General features: G+C 37.9%; 1 protein-coding gene across 1 annotated transcript; it reads left to right on the plus strand.

Annotated features, from left to right (window-relative positions):
* Positions 1-6,678: 6,678 nt before the first annotated feature.
* Positions 6,679-16,981, plus strand: LOC103355791 (protein phosphatase 1 regulatory subunit 12B-like). Its single transcript, XM_008279712.1, has 7 exons — positions 6,679-7,036; positions 12,827-12,843; positions 13,013-13,151; positions 13,982-14,083; positions 14,341-14,391; positions 14,470-14,520; positions 16,573-16,981. The coding sequence occupies exons 1-7, from the start codon at positions 6,935-6,937 to the stop codon at positions 16,657-16,659; spliced, it is 549 nt and encodes a 182-aa protein (XP_008277934.1). The 5' UTR covers positions 6,679-6,934; the 3' UTR covers positions 16,660-16,981.
* The last annotated feature ends 4,962 nt before the right edge of the window (positions 16,982-21,943 follow it).

Here is a 21,943-nt window from a genome sequence, read left to right on the forward strand (position 1 = left end):
CTGGCAGTTTGATAAACTGAAGCACTGTTTTTTGTTTGTGTTTGTTTTTTGCATAAATGAAACCCAGATTAAGAACTGGTTAATTATGTATGTATGTATGTATGTATGTATGTATGTATGTATGTATGTATTTATGTTTGTATGTTTGTATATATTTATGTAATTTATGTAATTTTAAAATGCTCAGTTATTACAATTATTAGTTATTATAATACTTATAATTTGATTATGTTTACAACCTGGTAGGAGGAACCTTGGTATAATAAGGACAGTCTTGTTAATATACACATTTTGTTTTTAAACTTTGAGATATTTTATTTGTACTTTTTCCTCTATAGCCTATTATCTTTTTTCAGTTTTATGATCAGTTATACTAAAGACACTAAAATTAACTGATTGGTTAATCACTAACTGATCACTTGACAAATTAAAAAAAAAAACATTAGTGATTTTTCAAGCAAAATTGCAAAACATTTTCTGGTTCCAGCATCTCAGTTATGACGATATTGCTGCTCTTCTTGCCATATATGACAATAAACTATGTCTGTGAAGGTTTTTCACTGCCAAAGCCAACAAACTTTGGCCTCTGAGACATTTAAATGCCACGTTTTCCCTAACTTGCAACATTTCATACACTAAAAAAAAGCATGATCTATTAATCAGTTTACTGAGAATATGATTTGCAGGTTAATCAAGTATAAAAGCTACAGGACTTTTGAGCAGATGTGTGCCGTAAACATCAGCCCATCAGTGCATTTCTGCACATAAACACACAACAGGGCATACAAAAATACAGCAACTTGGCCTCACTAGGAAGAGCTTTAAATTAAAGCTTCATACTTTGAACAGAAGCCTTTTCTTTATGATGATGAAGGTCATAAACATCAGAAACCTTTTCCACCACCACAGTTACATAACACCTGTCCCGCCCCCCACGCCAGCAGTTGCTTTGGATATTGTGGGGGGTCCAATGAATGAGTAGGTCAAAGGGTTTGGCAGAATGGACAACGTGATACCTTCAGAAATGCAGAGGAGAAGCCGCACTTTGCTGGATCCACTTCACAGAAGACACACAGCCTTCAGAGTCCGTCCAAGCCTCTCTGCACCATGGCCAAGCGCAAGTCCAGGAAGCCGCAGCCAGAAGACGTCTCCATCTTGTTGGAGACTCCAGCAGAAAAGTCTAAAACCAGGACAAACTCCTTTTCTCCTGCACCTCTGTTGTTCATCATTACCTTCACGGTCGGGGCCTGTATTATGGGATGTTTCTACGTGCAGCAGCAGCAGCAGCAGCACAGCATCGACCAGCTGTCAGAGTCTTTCACTACAATGCACGAGAGGATCACAAACTTCCAGCAGGTGATGGAGACCGAGGACGCACAGGTGAGTTAGTGAAACTCACACTAAGACTGGTCGCTGTACTGCTAAATGTAATTTCTTACGTCATTTGAGATTGACTGAGCAAGTTAAAATTCCTTCAGTGTGATTTTTGGCGCGTCAGGGGGGTTATCAATCACTGCTGCATGTGCAGGAGGAAAGCTGTGTCAAGGTCACTACAACAAAACCGTTCACCGCCGTAAGCTCTGCCGGTTGCCCTTCTAAATAAAAGCATTCGTTTTTTACTTTATTGAAAGAAATGCGTTTTTATTAACAACTAAAAAAAAAAAAAACAGCCATGTGTGCATTATTCATTTTTATACACATACAGTCTGTGCCATTTTTAAGAGAATGAGCGTAAATTGTAGACGGCGAGAACTATTTTGAAAATCTTAGATTGCATCATTTTTTAAAGCGGCTGACTTGACATTAGTTGTAGCACCTGTTGATATATTTAGTGTCCCAAGTGCCAGCAGCAACTTCAGTCACATTTCAGAGCCATTCACAAGCACAGCAGTTGTTGTGAAATGATGAAACGTTATTTGTTACGTAAATCCTCTGAACCCCGAGCAGTTTCTGGACGTGTTTTGCACATGTCACATTTTTGCTCACTGTGGGCTCATTTATAAAGTCCTGCACCTGTATGGAAACAGCAAAACCATGACTAGAAGTAGGGAGAACTCAGAGATGCCATTTGATTAGTATAAAACAGTTGTAAAGTCATAAATCACACAAAAAATAATTTATTTTACAAATAATTAGTCTTACAACAATGTTTTCCACACACTATTTTTCACACTACTCTGCACATCAACTCCACACAAAAAACCAACATTTCACCATGTAGATTATATCATCCAACAGCTTCCTGACAGTCTCCCTCTCTGTATACCGGTTTAGCACTTTGCTGCATTTTTTTATTGCCCGAGCGTCAATCAAATAATCTCTCTAGTATGTTTCCATACTCTCTACTCAGTGTAAACACTGCCTGCATTTCAGCCAAAGTGCGACAAACACTGAATGTTTCTTACAGGTATGTTGATTACAGTTGAGCCACTCATGGCTGCTCGATTAAGCCAACGAGTGTAAAATTGTTTGTTTTTTACAGGATCTGATTTAGGCAAAAGAAGTAGTAAAGGGATTTTGATGTCACAATTTAAGCATAGATTTGGATTGTTGTCGTGATGGGACCACAAGCTGCACTGGATTCATTTAAGAACAGTCTGATCATTGAAAGTCGAACAATATTTATGTATGTATGTATGTATGTATGTATGTATGTATCTATTAATTTATTCTTTTTTTAAATTGTTATTTATGTCATTTAAAAAATAAAATAAAAAAAGATAATCTGCCTTTGAAGCCCACTCTGACAGTGTTTGGGGATATTTTTGAGAACAATACACCTCTAAGAGATATTGCCTTGGATTTTATTTCTCTATTTATATGCAAAAAGCGTATAAATACACATACACATTCAACTATGCAATGAAATGTTTTGGACAAAATGAACCAATCAACTCACGATTCAATCTTTGAAAAACTAATAATAATAATAAAAAAAAAACACTATACAAAACAAGATAGAATATGTGCAGATAATGTACAATATTGACAATGAATTTGTCTATATACATGTGCAGGGCCCAGAGCTAAAAATAAGAAAACAGAAGTGTCTGGTTAAAATCACTAAGAACACAGTTTTCAGACATTTTAACTTAGTTAAACCACATGGCAAAATCCTTTCTCTCACTCTCTAGCCTGAAACAGATCTGCTGGTGGAGGAGAGGCTCTTTGCCCTGGAGGAGGCTCAGAAACAGGCCCAGGAGAAAGCCGAGGTCGCCCTGACCACATCAGAGGAGCTGAAGAACTCTGACCTCCTCTCACAACTCTGGGCCCTCCACGCTGAGCTGAACACCCGATGGGATGAAATAAAGCAGGCTGCCCTGTCCGTCACAACCCTCCAGGGCATGTACAAGAACCATAGCGAGGAGTTCGAGGTCATAAAGAAGCGAGTAGCGTCTGCTTTGAGCTTCGGCTCAGCGCTGTCTGAAACTGTGGCGGGACTGACTAGCGCATGCTCTAGAATTGCTGAGCAAGTTACATTAGGGGAGGATCTAAATGCACAATTCGAAGGACAAGCCTCTGAGCTGAATGACCTGAGAGAGCTACTGAACCTTCATAATGCTGCACTTCACACAAACAACCAGGAGATGGCTGCAATAAAGTGAGCTCAGTTTGATTTCACAGACTATCTGCATGTATGCTCAGCAAACTTTACATAAGGTTTCTCATTCCTGTCCTATGTGCATTCCAGGGAGCTTGTAAAGGCTAAGCAGGCCATGCGTGCCCAGACATTAGAGGAGACACTCAGTTTAGTCCGGATGACTCTGGATGAGCAGTTTTTCACTTCACAGACTCTCCACGGCAGGATCATGGCTCAGCTGCACACGTTTCACTCCCAGGTAAAACACTGCTACATTTACTGAGATTGTTATTTCAGAAACCCAATGAGGTGCTTTATATTTCATACTGCAACTACTAAATGTTTAAGGATAAATAATGGTTGACAAATTTGTCTATCTCAGCTGGCAAATGGACCATCTTTGCCAATTACCCACAAGTCAACAGAGGAAGGCCGTCTGATTGAGAAGTTAGTCTCCAGAACAGCACAGAATGACGCCGAGCTGCAGGAAAAGATGGAAGATGCTGAAGATGACACAGAAGAGCAAGCAGAGGAGGACGTGATGCAGGAAGAACAGCCATCAGAACACAGAGAGGATGGGGATGTCACAGAAGAACAAGAGGAAGATGAAATCGCACCAGAAGAGCGAGTAGAGGAGGAAATTACAGGACAGAGTGAAGAGGCGAAGGATGCTGGCGAGACAGCAGAAGATGAGACGGCAGAAGAGAACACGGCAGGTTACGTGTTGGAGGAGTCTTTGGAAGAGGAGGTTTCCAAAGATGAGGAAGAGCCCCCTGAATTAATTGGTGATATCTTCGTGGACACACATGAGGAGGATGACTAGTTGTACATGTAACACTCCAGTACATTGAACATCATCACCTGTTTCCAGTCAAAACATGGCTGTGATTTAAAAGTCTTATATAGATCAGTGGGAACCGTGTTCACATGGAGCATACTTCTGTGGATGGTTGTGAATGATTTAAAACATTAGTTTTATGCCACGGTGGTGGAGTTTGCTGCCATATGTCAGCTTCCATCTGGTAAAAAGCTGAGGATTTTTCCAGCCCTCCCACCAACCGTCAGTCTGACATGCATGTGAAATACTCTAATTATAGAAATAAAAGTACTGGTAACAAAGGTGAGGATTGCTACAGTTAATTCAATATAATTCACTAGAACTATGGGAACAATTTTAGGCATTAATTATAAAGTAAGGGACCTGAAAATCAGAGCAACATGTTACTGAAAGGAAAATTAAGCTAAGAAACTAAAATAATTCCAGCAGCTGTTCAGATTCCTCTCATGAATTGGCTCATTAGGTTTTAGATCATGTACGAAAAATGGATTTTAATGGCTTTTAATTAATGAAACTGTTAATCTGTGAGTAAACATCAACATTAACAGAGTATGAAATTAACAGCAGACAAGGACAATAGTGTTTTTCAGAAAGAAACGGAAACGGAACATGGCTGGACTTGTAATTTAACACATGCACATGTGTGTTGCTTCTCGCTGTAAAGTTATTTATGGTGCAACTGTACATGCTGTACATGTGAGTACTTTGGATTCCAGGAGTACATACAGTTCTCTTGTGATGAAACTCTTTTGTGGAAAGTACTGTTTTCTGCCAGCAGGTGGTGCCTGGATACTTCAGAGAGGATGAAGAATGATCAGCAAATGTAATCCAAGAACCAAAACCTTTTTTTTCCTCTATTTTTCCAAAAAGAGGAACTGTGATATGTTTCATGATTTTTATCGTGGTATTAAAATAACAAAGAAATAAAACTCCGATTCTCTATCTAGCTTTATACCTCAGCCTTCTTCTCTTGTTGTGTAAAGCTCAGTCAATCTTCTGTGATATTCGTCTACTGAACTAACTGAAAACCAATAGCAGGCATAGGTTTTTGGTTTTGGGTTGCCAGGAGGTTAAATGTGCATAAACTGTAGTGTGTGGATCAAGTTTAAGATTCTTTTCCATAACTTTGCACTACTACAAACTGAACTGTAAATGGTCATTTTGTAAATGCACTTGACATTTTATATAATCAGATTCAATTTTCAGGTAGTAACAAATAAAGCAGGGTATGGTGACAAGGTGATCGATATCCTGTGCAGCAAAAACAATCATTTAAAAATATATGTAAAAAACTCTATCCAGAAATATATTGAATAGTGATATCAAAGTGCAATGTGCCCTGTCCCTGCTGTCAAAATAGAAATTAGTTGAAAAAAATATTTAATAAGATTGCCATCATGGCAACTCTGGAATGAAAACAAATATAAACCAGAATATAAAACGAAGCGTCTGGTCTGTATCACCATCTAAGGCTCCAAACACTTCCAGCATGCAGATTGTTTAGGATGGGTCTTCATCAAAATATCAGGTATTTGCTAAGAAATATATTTGTCACATTCCACAGGCACTTGCGGCATGAGCAAAGCAACAACAATGCTCCCCTTTCATTAGATTCCCTTTTTAGGTGAATAAATTGCAAGCAAATGACCTGTGTTAACATAATGAATGCAGCAGTCATGGAACATACTCAGAAAGGTATGTAAGCTCACGTTAACTATCAACACATGCAGCCTCCAGCTTGATTAAATTCAAAAGATCTAACCACAGTCCTCCACCTGAATGCAGTATATATTAGTAGTATCTGACCAACTTTTTGTTTTTGTAAGCTCTTATCTCCCCAAAACATAAACCTTTGTGTCCTCGTTCATGTGTTTTTGATTTTACTCCAACTTTCAGATGTATCTACTAGCAGCTGTTCTAATTAAGGGCTTTGACATTTTTAATAGCCTGAGATCCTTTTTTATAAAGACTTTCCTGCATTTAAATAGTAACTGCATCTACCTTTGCATTACACACAGTATCAGATTTTTACTTCTTTTTTTTTTTTCTTTTTTTTTAAATGAAATATACAGAAATGGCTTTAAAAAGCATGTTTTCATCTAAAGGTACCCTTAAACACAGTTAATGTGACTAATGATGCTTTATGTTTTCATTTTTGTGGAGTGATCGTAGGTCCCCTGAGAGTCCTTGTGAACAATGCTGTTGTCAGATCCTTGTGTCCACACAGCAGCCCGCCTACTCCCCAGTCCCACCACTTCCTCCTCAGCTCTCACACTTGTGCTGTTCTTTCACTCTCATCTGATATGCAATGTCTCGCCATCACATGAAGATCACACTTGCATCGTTCACTTTAACTCAGGAAACAACTTCATCTGAATTCAGTCTCAGTGGATAATAAAAGTACACCCCTCTACCTCTTCATTTTTATTTTTTTTTAAGAAGAGCTTTTCTAACATTTTACAAGTACTTTGGAACACAACACAGCTGCATGAGGTGACTCCAACAGCTCAGGAGCGATGTCATCTCTACTGTCTCACAACAAAGATCAGCCACGGATCAGAAAGTCGCTTTCTGACTCTTGTCCAGCTTCATCTACAGCCGCCGCTAAGAGCCTGAGGGTAAGGCCCGATCTTCTTTCATGTTTTCAGTGTCTGTCTAGTGAGAGGAAATGCCACAGCTGACATAATGCAAACACTAACTTTCAGGAAGACTCGGAGTAAAAAAAAAAAAAAGAAAAGTCTCAGTAACAAGCCACAGAGGTATTTTTGAGTGTTGGGATGTACTTACATAATTGAATGTGCCCTCAGACTTCGCCTACAGTCAATGAAAAATTATTCATAGATGTTAATGACCTCTTCCTGCCTCATTTAAAATTATCGCATATTCTTGGAAACTCCTGTGTAACATGAAACAGACAAAAAATATAATCTATGATACTATTTCACAACAGTAATGTGTGCCTTCATATGCTTTATCTGCACTGCAACTAAGAAAAAATCAAGAGAAAGTTTGTAAAAGTAGAATTTCTCAAAAGCTTATGAGGTCAATGACTCTACTTGTGTTCCTGTAATATTATGATACCGTTTTATTGAGCTATGTTCGGTACTTTGAGTGACAATTAATCCTATACAGATGGTGGTTACCCAATATTCAGTGTATTATCTCTCAAATTGTGGGCTAGACATGATGATCTGAATGAGATGTGCTTTTTCTCCAAGTTCTAATTATGTTAATGGTTTAGAATATGAAGTGTAAGACATTGATGTTACAGTGTAGTATATGATATGCATTTTAAACGATCTGTACACCCCTAGATTTGGAAGTGTTTTGATTTCTGAGAGCTTTTAAAGGCCGTAGTTATTAACATTAACTGTGAAATCGAATTGCGTGTTGGTGTGGGAGCAAAGAGAAAGAAAAATAAGTCTACGGAAAAGTTGTAATGAGCAGTTAGCCTTATCTGTTTACGTAAAGCAAGAATCAACTTGGGAAAAATAGACGTAGTGACTCAGAAAACATCAGTGTGTGTGAGAGAGAGAGAGAGAGAGAGAGAGAGACAGGAAGAGAGGAGAAGGAGAGAGAGAAAGCAGAGGGGTGAAAGACAGGATGACAGGGAACAGAGAGAAAGAAGGGACAGATTGCTTAGAGGACTGGCTTGTGGGAACTCAGTATTTATGGATGTTTATCTCTGTGCTAGTCCTACGGGAAGCTCACATTTTCCACTTGGGAATAGCTGGTCAGCAGGCAAAAAAGTTCCTCGTGGGATCTCGAGGGGCTGGAGGACAGCTTTAGAGATGGAAACACTCCTTCAAGGGACAAAGTCGCAAAAGCCTTTTCCAACAGCATCTGTTTATGTGTGACGTTGCTTAATCCAAACCAGAGCGTTTTCCAAGTCAACGTGCAGTGTATCATTAATTATCATTTACCAAGCATATCTGAGTGTCCAGAGAGCTTTTAAGGAGATGAAATCAGAATCTGGGGATGATCCAGAGGTCCTGTAAATGTCTTAACAGAGGCGTATCACTCTGTTTACACGTAGTGTCTGTAACTTTAAGGCCTGTCTCTTCTTTACAAGAATCCACTTACTGTCTCCATTAATTTTGCTTGACATGTGCTGTAACTCTTTAAGCACTGGTCACAAGTCTGGTTTTTTGCTTAAGTTTATATGTGTTCTCTGGAAAAGTTGTGCAAAAGAATAAAATGCAAATGGAACAGTACTAGAAGTTATATCAGCGAGAACAAGCGATCCAGTCCATTTATCTTTCTGGTTTGTGCGCAAAAGTGCCTGCAGGAGAACTTAATACGTACTCATTGTTAGCACTGGTGAATGAGATAATATTGAAGGAGTGATTCATATTTGCTTTTCCTACCAATGGACGAGTACAGAGAGGACAGTAAGTGGCAACACTGTCATTTCTGTCCACTGTGTGTACTATATACTAGTTTTATTGCCTTTTAAACTATCATGTAAAACTCATTCGACTGCCTTGTTGAAAGCTGCAACAGAAACAAAACTAACAACACAGGGAGGCTGTACCTCAGCACAGCAGTGATTTCTGCTCATGTTAATGTCATCATGCTTACAAGCTGATGTTTGAAAGAGAATAATTTCCATTTTTACCATTTCAGTGTGATATGTTAGTGTTCAAACATTTGCTAGACTGAAGGGAATGTTTTTAGTTGTGCAGGTATTTGGTCATAATCACCAAAATGAAATGTGGGTCTGATCTGATGCCAGATGTTTGTGGTCAAGTTGATGGAATCCATCAAATAGTTGTTGAAATATTTCTTTTTGGATGAAAGTGTTGGACCAACTAGCTGACTTTGCTGCTAGCATGGCTGAAAACATAAACACTTGTATTAAGACATGTAGGTCAAGTCAGTTATTATTGTAATCTAAGGTAACAAATATAACTGCCTTGGCTATACATATAGAAAAAATAAGTTAAAGGGAAAAAATTGTTCAGATGCTTTAATCCAGAGCACCACCAGTTGGCTCAATGTGAAAATCACAGGTTTTGGCCTTCACAGTCACTGGTGTTGGGGGTAACACTTAACAAAGCACCTCATTACTGTAATCACATGACGTTTGTCTGTAATGCAGTAATATAACACATTAGTGCTCCCAAATTCAGCAATCAGTACAGCTACTAATCAGATAAAGATGACTAGCTCCTAACTTCAGCGATAAACTCTACTACCAGTGCCACTTTGATTCTCTTAGGCCCCTTTCAGACATTCATTTCTTTTCATTAATTTGGCATCATCAGTTTGTGCCAGCATTATGTCTGATTGTGCATCTTGTTAACTAAAAGTCATCTTGGTAATCTTATTCGGTCAGATCCAGTAATGTTTCCGTTTCACCTTCAACACAAGTTTAACCCTTTGTCAGGCAAAGAACCATATATGGTAACTTCCACAGGCTTTAAAAATGCCAGAATCACGTGACTTCACCCGGCACAAATGTCATAAGCCTAACTGGTGATTAGGAAATAAATATTCCTTCATCTTTATATGTATGTTGTGTTTCTTTTTTTTTTTTTTTTTACAATAATTCATCCATGTATAATTTGGATTTATTTATTTATTTATTGCATTCTTTTTTATTTATTTATTTATTATTTATTTATTTATTTATTTATTTATTTTACAATAGGTGGAATCGTGTTTGGTAACTGATTTAAAGCCTAAATCTGAAATGAAACCTCATTTGATGGACTGTCCAATCTTACATCTATGATATATATTGTGTGAATACTGTGGTTCTCTCGTTCACTTTCATGGGTTATATCTAAATAAAGCAATGAAAAACATAAACATAAAAGTGAACTGCAGCATAAGCATTCATCCCCATTGAAGTGACTCACCTAATTCACCACAGGTGCAGCCGATTGGTACTAAAAGTCACACAATTAGTGAAATGGAGACCAACTGACTGCAGTGAATGTGTCTCAAATGACTGTAGTACAAAAACACCTGCATCTGGAAGGTCCAGTCCCCAGTAAATCAGTGCTCCTGGAAAAAACTGCACCACAAAGACAAAAGAACACTCCAAGCACTTCTGTGTGTGGAGATTATTGAAATGCATAAGTCACTGAAAATCCCTTGGAGTTCAGTTTAGTCCGTTGTTAAGAAATGGATGGAATATGGCACATGCATAAATCTGAGAACAGCAGGACATTCTCAAAAACTGGGTGGCCTAGAAAGAAAGAGACTAGTTATCGAGGCCACCAAGACACCTATGACCCCTCTGAAGGAGTTACGAGCTTTAGCAGCTGAGATGGAAGAGACTGTTCATACAACAACTGTTGCCTGTTCACCAGTCAAAGCTTTATAGGAGAGTGGCAAAAAGAAAGCCACTGTTGAAAAAGGCTAATATTAAATCTCAACTAGAATTTGCCAGAAGTTTCTCTTGCTACTTTGGAGTCAACTGGAAGAAAGTTCATTGATCTGATGAGACCAAAGTTGAGGTTTTTGGCCGTCAGACTCGACACTATGTTCGGCACTCTTATCACTGCACATCATCACAAACATGCCATGTCCACCGTGAAGCATGGTGGTGGCAGCATCATGATGTAGAGAGGCTTCTTTGCTGCAGGTTCTGGAAGGTTTGTAAAGCTAAAGGGTAAAATTAATGAAAGTATAGAAAAACTGTGGAGGACAACCTGATGCAGTCTGTAAGAAAACTGTAACTTGGGAGAAGCTACACAGAAATGGTTTAAAGACAGCAAGAGGAATGTTTTGAAGTGACTGAGTCAGAATGCAGACCTCAATCCAACTGAAAAGTTGTGACTGAACATGAAAAGGGATGTTCATTGATGATCCTCGTGCAACCTGACGGAGCTTGAGCAGTTTTGCAAAGATGAATGAGGTGAACCTGCAGTGTCCAGATGTTGAAGGCTGGGAACACTTTTTATAGGCACAGTATGTTCAAATGACAGAATCGAGTTATTTTAACAGATTGATAAAGCCAGCAATGTTACATATGTTATGTCTGAAACCGGCTAAAGACACACAATTAAGCCTTGTTGTTGTGGCACAACATTGTTGTGAACTTTGGGCTGGATTTTGTGGTGTTGACTTTGTGGTAGTATTTTATTACAGAGCATAAATGAACGATCTTGTGTATGCCCCCTTCATTAGTATAGGGATTTGTGATGATATGTGGGTGAATGTTAAGTTTAAGGTTATACATTTAACTGGCGAACATGCACTGGCATATGACAAATCATCTCAGGTGATGTTGTAGAGTAACATAAAAGTAATGTAATGAGTAATGTAACACATTACTTTCAGCAAGTAAATTAATGCAGTCTCTAATAAAAAGAAACAAGTTTTGTGTAACACATTATTATTTTTTTCAATCACTGGACCTCGACTTTGCTGTAAACCTCTGAGAGACTCTGTACATGTGTTTTAGAAATTGTTCTACACCACCATCATCACATAAATGAATTAGGGTATATTTTTTTGGAATATTGGTATTTAATCCTTTAGGAGAGGTCCAAAGGTGTTGATCTGTACATGTGCTGAGCTTGAAGTGGCCGTTTCTGTTGTCTTTTCTTTATTTGCCAGCTGTCTCAATCTGTGCAGTAGAACAATATGAGGGCATTCACATTACACTTACTGGTGATGTAAGCTGATGTATTATGCAAAATTCTCTCATATTTTCAATGGGGTGTGACTTCTTTTAATGCTTAGTTGTGAAGTTTTGCTCTTCTACTTGAATATCTCTCAGCAAAGAGTCTATATAAACCCTTCCAACATCCACAGGCAATAATGAACAAATTGTGAAGGTCACTGCCAGAGTTATTACCTTTTTTGGATGTGTTTAGTTATCTGTGCTTGTCAGTTTATTTAAGGGATCATTTCCTCTCTCCTCTTTTGGCTGGGCTTGGTATTTCAGACTGCCATAAACCTTTTCATGGAAAACTGAGAAACGTCTTTCATGAGGAATTCTTGCAAATGTCTTGCAGAATCACAGAGCTTTGATCGCATGTTAATAACGTCTGAGCGTGCCAATATTCTAAATGTATTAAAATGTGTTCAGCATGCATTTGAAGTGTGAGTATTTTGCAGAGGAAAATACTCAGCATGTTGTAACCTCAATTGTGGATTTGATTTCACATTGTACTTAGCAAACATCATACCGTGACCAAACAGCCTGTCAAACAAAGACAAATTCAAGCTGCGTGTTGTCGTCATTTGTGCAGCTACTGAAATACAGAGTCGTTATGGGGCTGAATGACTTGTTTGTGCAATGTATGGTTTAAGTTGGGGTTAAGTACGGCTGGAATTGTGGTTAAGATCATCAGGAATGTCCTTAAAAGTACACTGGTTTTCATGCTGCATTTTTATAAAAACTTTTAGCAGATAACAGCCAATTCTAAAACATTTCTCTTTTATTTCAGCATGAGAGACTCTCGAGGTAAGCTTCTTCTATTTTAATTTACATCATCAATGTATAGGAAACACATTCACTTTTTACCAGAATGAGAGCAAAAATAAAAAGAATCTATCAGTGTCTGAGTGATATTAAACTTGGGTAATGACTTCAGTAAACCTGGGTGATTGGTTGTTACTTGTCATATCTTCAGATTGGGCTCGTCTGGATCATCTGACGTCTCCAATGACACATCAACAAACCACGCCGAGTCCTATTTCTTACGAAGGGAGAACAGACTCTCTGCAAGGAAAAAGGCAGAAGAAGAGACAATGAACAATGACTATAAAAAGGCAGGTGATGCACCTTGAATTCTCATCAATGCTGCTGATTTTCAGTTTGCAGAAGGAGTGTGCTGCTGCTATCTCACCAGCAAACTAGACATAAACTCTAAACCTCAGTCGACCTACAGTTCTTCATCTGTTGGTTTTAAAAAACAGCTTAAAAGAAATAAACTGACATATAAACTCAGGGTGGAATCTTTGTCAAGTATCCAGTGAGAACTAGACACATAGAAGTCATTCCTCTAAAGGATGCTGCATTCCCAACTTCAAGATTTCAAAGCAAAAGCATAAAACTAAATGTTGAGTTGAAACTACTTGTTTGATTGCTGAAAATTAATTAGTGTAATTCAGTTTTGATTATTGATAACCTATTAAAATCATTTAGCTCTTTACAAATTCTCTCTGTTTCACAAGTTTAATGTCTTTGGGTTTTCTGAGTGTTAGTCGGACCAAACAGTGTCTTTATTAGGCATGCTAATATTTACTAATTAGCAGTAAATGCACAGAGGCTGATGAGAATATCACTGGATTTGAAAGTACTGCGTCACAAATCAGTCTAATTAAAATAGATGTCGGGATGCTTTATGAAAAGTCAGAACCTCATAAAAGACTTTTTCATTTGAGCGCTGTGGATATATGTACCAGATTGAATTGCTCTTCACTCAATGGCTGTTTAGATATTTTAAGACCCCAAAAAAGTTCATCCTCGTGGCAAATAATAAAAAACAGTTAAAATAACTACAAGAAACATTTATGTGCTTGCGGATGTCCCTGTTTGCCAGTCTGTGTGTTGTAAAAATAATCCTGTTGGAAATCCTAACAAGTGCACATTTTTGTAGATGTATGAAAAGGCACTGGCCACCAATCAAAGGCTCAAGTCCCGTCTGGAAACAAGTAAACAGGAACTCACCATGATCCAGGACCAGCTGCAGAGAGCGCAGGTACTGCCGGCGGTGATTAATGTGCAAATTTACATTCATTAGTGTGAAAGAAATGAAGGACAATTTGGCAGAGGAGGCAACTGCAATTAAAAAAAAACAAAAAAACAAGTGAAATTTCACAAGTTAAAACCATTCCAACCGGTATGCTGGAACATTGTATATTTTACACCATTGCTGTCACAATGACTCACTGTTATCGAAATGCAGAACCCTTAGTGTGCTGGGATCTTTCTCATAATTATCTCTTATTGCTGCAGACGGGAACATCAAGTGATTGTGGCTCCAACCTGCTAGAAGCAGAAAAGAAGGTATGGACTTGGCATCAGATCATTTGTCTGTATTCTGTGTAGTTTATTTTAATTATCTTTTTAAAATGTACTTCATAGGAAAGTTGGAGCCTGAAAAAGAGGATATCAGATATGGAAGAACAGTTAAAGGTAAGGTTTTTTTTTTTTTTTTTACACGCTTTTAATGCTCTAAATATTCGTTTCCTTCCCTTTTTTTTTTTAGATTTACATTCAGTCTGTCTTAAGAGTATTTAGGGTAAATAATATAGCACAGCTTCTTACACTATAAAGGTTTGTTGATATGAAAAGAACAATCAAATCCAAACGATGTAAAGTGTTTGTGGGACTTGGTGCCGTGGTCCTGGCTGTTCTGTCTACGGTGGTTTTAGCTGACATCATTTGTCACCATTATGCTCTGCTGGCTGTGGAATGTGGGAGCACTTTGACACTGCACCGGGTGCACCATCAGTATTCATCCGACAGTGTAATGCTCACAAACGTCTGCTGTGTTATGCCCAAGAGAATACAAACAAAAACCTCTTGTTATCTGTGAATGAGAGGTGTAAACAAACACGAGATGCTGGCCTGTAAATAGACCACAACAGAGAAGCTCTGTTGCGTGTATTCAAGTCCGGTCCAATTGTGTCTGTGTGTCAATAAGTACAGGATCATGTATGTGTATGTGTGTGTGTGTGTGTGTGTGTATGTGTATGTGTATGTGTGTGTATACATCATTGTGTTATAATAGCTTGATTTATCTGTATCAAATGCACTATTCTTGTGGTGCCAGATCTCTTTCTAAACGAGTCAGCAGCTGAAGCACAAGTCAGTAGAGAATAGGGAAACCCAATGATGTCATCACTGCAACTTTAAAATGCAATTTTAGATCAATATGTACATTTACAGACAGGAAAGATGACGCTGACTAATGCTCAGCGCTGTGTAAGATTAACCTATTAAGGACTTTCATGTTGCCATATGTAGAAGGTGCAAATGTGCAAAATAGTTGTTGGTATTCATTATAGACTTTTATACGATGTTAAATACACTTTCTCATAAGTTTATTTTTGGTTCCAAATGCATGACAAGTGTCCCTCTTTTTATGTTTAAAAAAAAAATCTTCAAAAATAAAAAAAAAATACTTGTCACCTAGACCAAAAGTCCTGAATAGGGTTAAGTTTTTTGTTTCGCTGGAATATCCATCCATCCATCCATTATCTATACACCGCTTAATCCTCACCAGGGTCGCGGGGGGGCTGGAGCCTATCCCAGCCGACTTAGGGAGAAGGCAGGGGACACCCTGGACAGGTTCGCTGGAATATGATACATAAAAATAAATACAGCATAGTTCTCTTCTTTTGCCCAGTGATTGTGGACAGTTGAACATCACTGTATTTAATGTATGCATCTGCTAGTAGTCGGCATAATAATGTGTAAATTCTGCTACAGTGAGAGACTCGATGAGTTGATATATTAACATATTAGATATCTGCAACAGCTTTGGTTTCCAAATGACACATTTCTGTATGTCTTTGTTTCTCTGAGCTCTTCCCACTGCTCTGAAGTGGATTAAGTTCTTTGCATTATTCAGGATTTGTTTGACTTATTAACAATTGAATCAAATGCCTTGAAACTTGTGGAGTTCTTGGATCATTGATAATAAGGTCTCATCAAACTACGCGCACACAGTCAGGATTAAGCAAATAATTGTCTTTTTTTCTTCTTTTCTTTTTTAAACTCTGATGGCTGCTTAGTAAGTCATTATTACCCTATGTTATGGAGAAACTCAGGATCTGAATCTTGGTGTTTTGAGTCGCCTCATACTGTACGTCTTTATTATGTTTTGAAAGCATGCAAAGCCATGCCTTTGTTTTGATGATGGGGGAGGAACATGTTTGACATTTGGGTCTGTTGGTCTGAATCTGTTAACTCCACTATGATGTTATGGGGGCTGAAAAGGTTGCTGAAACGACCAGAAATCAAAACCAGGCCTCGGCACGTGGCATGTAAAAATAATAATGTGTAGTGACTTTGAAACTAAAAGTAAAGAATAAGCCACAAAATGAGCCACACAGCTGTCATAGCAAAAATACATATGTCATGCATGCTATTTGCATGTCTGTTTCATGTTTTCTTAAGTTGTTCAGTTGACAGCGAGCCTTTCAGGATACTATAAACTCTCTTTTTTTCATTTTTCCTCAGGTTAAAGCAGAGCTGAAGACGGAAAACCAAAGACTGAAGGATGAGAATGGGGCTTTAATCCGCGTCATCACTAAACTTTCTAAGTGAGATGAGACGAAAAGTGGGAGAAGAAGAGCGTAGGGACACCAGAAGCCATATTTATATCTGTATTCATTGTAAATTCATTCTCTGAAAGAATATATATGTACATAACTCTCCAGAAAACTTGAGCCCATTCTAGCGATTGTAATTATTTAGCGGAATGACAGCGATGTCGGAATTTCTGCCTGTTGAGTGATGTGAAGACACATTTACAGGCGTAAAACCGCAAATGTACTGTATCCATTGTAGCAACACATTACCAGACTGAAAATGCGTTGAATAAAAGTTTATCTTACGCATTCACAATATATTTCTATGTAAAGCCAAATCCCAGTTACTCTGTTTTTCTTCACTAACTTCACTTGAACAAAGTGTTTCATAAAAATTTCATATTTACAACAGGATTATCCCTGCATTGACATGGACAAACCATTGCAGGTACCTCCACGGAGGTATTACCATGGAAACTGGAATATTTGGTTGAATCTATATGCAGGCCCTGAAAACTGGCTCTGAACTACCAGGCACAGCAGATGATGGATGAGCTGCATTTCTCAGGAACGTGGGAGCGTCATCTCTGATTTAGGAGCTTTACCTTGACGGATGATATCGCAAATGACACGGTTCTCCTCTTACCTGCGCAAAACGCGAAACAATCAAATGTATAAAAGGTAGTCAGAGAGTATAGGAAAAAAAATAAAAATGCTGCTTGTTTTGCTCCAAAACAGGCAGCAGCCCAAACAAACCAGACTTGCATGCAAAATATGTGTTATCAGCTCAGTCTCATTGACCTTTTATTAAAAGTCATGTTAATAAGTAGTGACAAAACAGTTTCACCTCAAGGTCAATTAAATAGCTGTTTTGGAGCATCTGATCATATCATATGAGCTTTATCACTAGATGATGAAAGTGATATAGCATATCAAGAGTCAGAAAATGAGTTTCAACTGTGTCTTTTCACCTTTTTCAAGAGATAAATGAGAGATACACATGGCTTTAGTGACACATGATTCATTTTGTTCATCCCAATGCACATACGTTACATTTTGGTTTTTCATTCATTTTCTGTTGTCACACTTTCACTGCGTCAGAGAAGCTGAGCTACTGGAAATGTCTTTCACGCATCTGATGCCACCCGCTGACCGTAAGTGGAAAAGCATCCTCTGGATCCATTTACACACCACACAGGACAAGGCTACTTAAAATGCCTTTATTTCCTACGATTACATTTTGACAACACACATATGTCCTGATCACATCCCATATTTTGGTTCCCTTGGGTACCTCAGTTCTACATAGAGTGACGTATGACTACAAGTTGTTTGGTCTTTTTGTTTGCTTTTTTTTTTTTTTTCTTCTTCTTCTTTTTGCTGGAAAACATGGATTTTGTACGGAAATAAATCATGCACTTCACAAAAAGGCACAACTATCGACACACCTCTACAACAAGACAAAACAAGAGTCAAGAAAGACATTCAAGCATTTCCCTTGTCTATGTTGCTTGGTAAGTGAATACATGGCTGAGTAGGATGATAATTGGGTCTTTGGATGTTCTGTATTATGGCTATGTTCACATAAGAGGATGTTGACTACAGAGGAAGCAGTACTTAAGCAGCAGGTTGGCAGTATTGCATTGCGAATGTGGATTTTGCACTGTTTGGGTCTGCTCTGTGCTCAAGACAGCTTGTGAGACCCAGGAAGACAGGGATTTTGTTGCCTGCATTGCAGAGAAGTGATATAATGCATTAACAGAACACCAATAAACAAAAACGGGCTGTGTTGGTCCTATTGCAGATACACAAAATAGCAAATGGAGAATCTAATGTGTGTGATATATATCAAATGACCCCAGCAGAAGATGAACTGACACACATTATAGAAAACAATGTAATGAGGTGCTTCTTCACAAAAAAAAAAAAAAAGATTTTTAAATTGACAAATGAACCTTCTGTCTTCCCCTCAGCCTCTCGAACACAGACACAAAGCTACGTTGTAATCAAAAAGATGGACAGTCATGAAGATGAGGACTGTTCATCTTCATGCGCTGTGTATTGTAAGTAAAGATTCATCTAAGAGAAAATGATAATGACTCAAAAAGCAGATGGGGGAAAACAAATCCCCACATTAGAAACGTCACTATAGACAGCATCAATATCTCAGAGCATGCACAAGTGACACAACACCAGCTCATCCCATTGCAATCCGCTTGTTAAACTGTGTGTTCATTCATAAAGTGAAGTTCGTAATGAAATTTTATTGATTGCTTAATTATTGGACTGGAGCTACTTGAGAGGACAGCATCAACAATATGCTGTAATAATATACTACGTTACCAATACAGCAAAGAATTAAAAAAAAAAAAAAATACCGTATAAGAAATTGAAAAGAAAATTAGGTTTATTTTATATGGAAATATAAAGAGGGCGGGATGAATAGCAATAAGATGAGGAGGTAAAATTTCATGACGTACTAAGAAAAAGGGGCTACAAGTCAATTAAGTTGTCCACCGTATCTACATTTGATTAACTAAGACTTGACACCCATCTGGCAGGAGTAAATGAAGGAAACACTTACGGTACACTGAGATAGAAAATCAAGGAGCCAGCAAATATTCTCCCGTTTTGAAATATATACAGTCTACTAGTTAGCGGCAAACACAACAAGTGCAATCAAAAATGAACAAGAATTACATGACTTGCAGCCCAAGAGTTACTGTAACACTGGATTTAGCACAGAGAACAAATACAAACGGTGACAGAAAACCAGACGATCATGCAGCACTATGGAAAGTAAGTGGATTTTCACATGATACATAAAGCGACCCTGCTTTTTAAATCAAGGCGTAAGAGGAGCCCGTGAGGCCCGGCATGGATTATTCAGACGTACATTCAGTCCCATTCAGCAAAAATACATACACTTTGCAGTCAGTGCATACTTTTTTTTTGTTGTACTCCATTTTATTATCAAAAAATGACACAGAACACAAACACACATACACAATATAATTATGGTTCCTCTTTTAAAACATGCTACTATTTACATCATCTTGTAAATACATGCTGTAGCCTATTAACAAATCTGCGCGATGCATAATGTTAACAATAGAAAGTAGAAGTACTGTGGATGAACCAATCAGTGTGCTGCTGTTCACATCCCTTTAGATACTTTTGCTGACAATATGGATACAAAAAAGGGCTTTAACAATTTTTATAAGACACTGAATACCTTATTCTAATTATTTAACCATTAATAAAATCTCGTTGTTGAAATTTGAAAACCACAAATCTTTTACCTGGAAAACCATCTGAATTTCTACGGTTTTATGTGGATCTTTCACAGCAATTTGTAAGACACAGAAATGGGGATTTACTCTTTTTTCAATTCTTTATCAAAGAATGTGTGTGTATCTTCAATGATCTACAGAATATTGGGGTACATGGAAAGCTTGAGAGTAACAATTTCATTCTGGCTGGACTGCTTATTGTTGGTATCCTGCTTCTTCATATGTTATTGTGGTGCCTGAATTAACTAAAAAAAAAAAAAGATCACTTAAATCTGAGCAACATAAGCTGAAATGAGTTCAACTAAATGCTGAGAATTTTTTTTTTAAAAATTGCACACCATAAAATAATCTACTTAAAATTTAAGAGGGGGAATTCAAACCTTTTATTTTTTTTTACCTATAATTTCCCAAAGTTTCAACACTAAGAGTTCCTTACTGATTAAAATACACAATCTGGTATTAAGTTGCTTATAATAAATATTTCCTTGTCCCGTTTTTTGCCCCCAAGCCTCTACACATTACACTAACACAATATATCTGTGATGACATCGTAACACCACCATGTTGCAGCACTTTGGCTCCAGGTTTACAAAGCTTGTGTCTTGATTGAGCGGTTCAAACAACATGAAACACTGCGAGGCATGATACATGCTCGATTCTGCAGCTCTATTTGGTTCAAGCAAATGGCCCAGGATATGTGTATTATAGTATATGTTTGATTTAGCAGTTGCCATGTTTAGATTCTACAAACCTGCAAGTTATTCTTGATTTCACAATCTTTTAAAAAGTGAAGCTACAGCTTACAGTCCAAATTCAATTCTCTATAAAAACATCTTGTCTTTGACAGAAATCCTCATGTTGTTTCACCAGAAACTATTGAAGTGTTGATGTGGACTACAGAACGCCAGGTAAACTACAACATTAGTCAAAGACGTACAATCATTTTAATGGTTATCAAAATAAAATGAGATCGATGGCACTGTTTTTCGGAGGCAACAGTAGAATTCAAAAGAAGCATAGTCATAACTGTTTCAAACATTATTGGTAATCCTTCCACTTTCCTTACTGCATCCATTGATCAGTAAGGTTTTACATCCAAGTGGTCAACACAGCTCACGCCAGATTTTAGATGGCACATTCACAGTGTCCCTGACAGCTTTTGAATAAAATTCAACCTCTCTTAAATAAACAATGAAACCTACCATATTTCTCAAAGTGTCATATCAGGAAGGCACCCATGTTTCCTTTCCTACATTAGGTCTGTCTGAAGACACAGAAATGTGTGTTGAACCTAAATGCATAGATGTGCCCTCACGTCAACACAAAACAAGCAACAAAGGTCAGACAACTCTATCATCTTTGCTAAACTGTAAACTGCTGCACTATTTGTATCTCCTTCTCAAATGTGAGCTGATAAAATGAAGATAAATTTCTCTTGAAAACATATTACAACATCCATCACTGCATACAGTGACCTCAACCTGGTTCGTTCCTAAGTAAATTTTTTCGCATTAATAGACATAAACCAACTCTATGCAGGAAATAACCCAAAACTACAGTACTTTCTATGGCATGTTATAGCACACTTATTAGCAAGATACAATACTGGGCGTGGAGCACGCAGAGCAGTGGGGACGTAAGTAAGCATGCTCTATAAACTAAACTAAAGCTCTTTATCCAGCATTGTCTTCACCAAGACTTTCATTCAGTGTCAGCACCCTAAGAATCAGTTTCTTCAAATGAATGAAAGACCAGAAGTCAATCATTCATGGACCAGTCACCCGATAACACAACACCATTCTTCTCAGCATACACTAAAGTGTGAAATGTGATGCTTAAAAAGAGTTTCTTTTGACTTAACTATGAATGAGCAGATATTCTACGATGTCTCTTTTTTGCTGTGCAGGATTCATGACGTGTAGTCACGTGTTAAGTCATGGGATTCATGCAAAGAAGGGGTGGGGGTTGGATTTCTGAGTTAGTGCATTAGCTGGTTGGTAGAGCATG

The sequence above is a fragment of the Stegastes partitus genome, unplaced genomic scaffold, assembly GCF_000690725.1.
Source record: "Stegastes partitus isolate 25-593 unplaced genomic scaffold, Stegastes_partitus-1.0.2 Scaffold5, whole genome shotgun sequence".
Classification (NCBI taxonomy): domain Eukaryota; kingdom Metazoa; phylum Chordata; class Actinopteri; family Pomacentridae; genus Stegastes; species Stegastes partitus.

Excerpts from the sequence above, each read along its gene's own strand:
- LOC103355791 (XM_008279712.1), top strand. The coding sequence starts at position 6,935 with ATGTCATCTCTACTGTCTCACAACAAAGATCAGCCACGGATCAGAAAG. Across the intron at positions 13,152-13,981 it reads TGAACAATGACTATAAAAAG|ATGTATGAAAAGGCACTGGC; the intron begins GCAGGTGATGCA and ends ACATTTTTGTAG. Across the intron at positions 14,084-14,340 it reads ACCAGCTGCAGAGAGCGCAG|ACGGGAACATCAAGTGATTG; the intron begins GTACTGCCGGCG and ends TTATTGCTGCAG.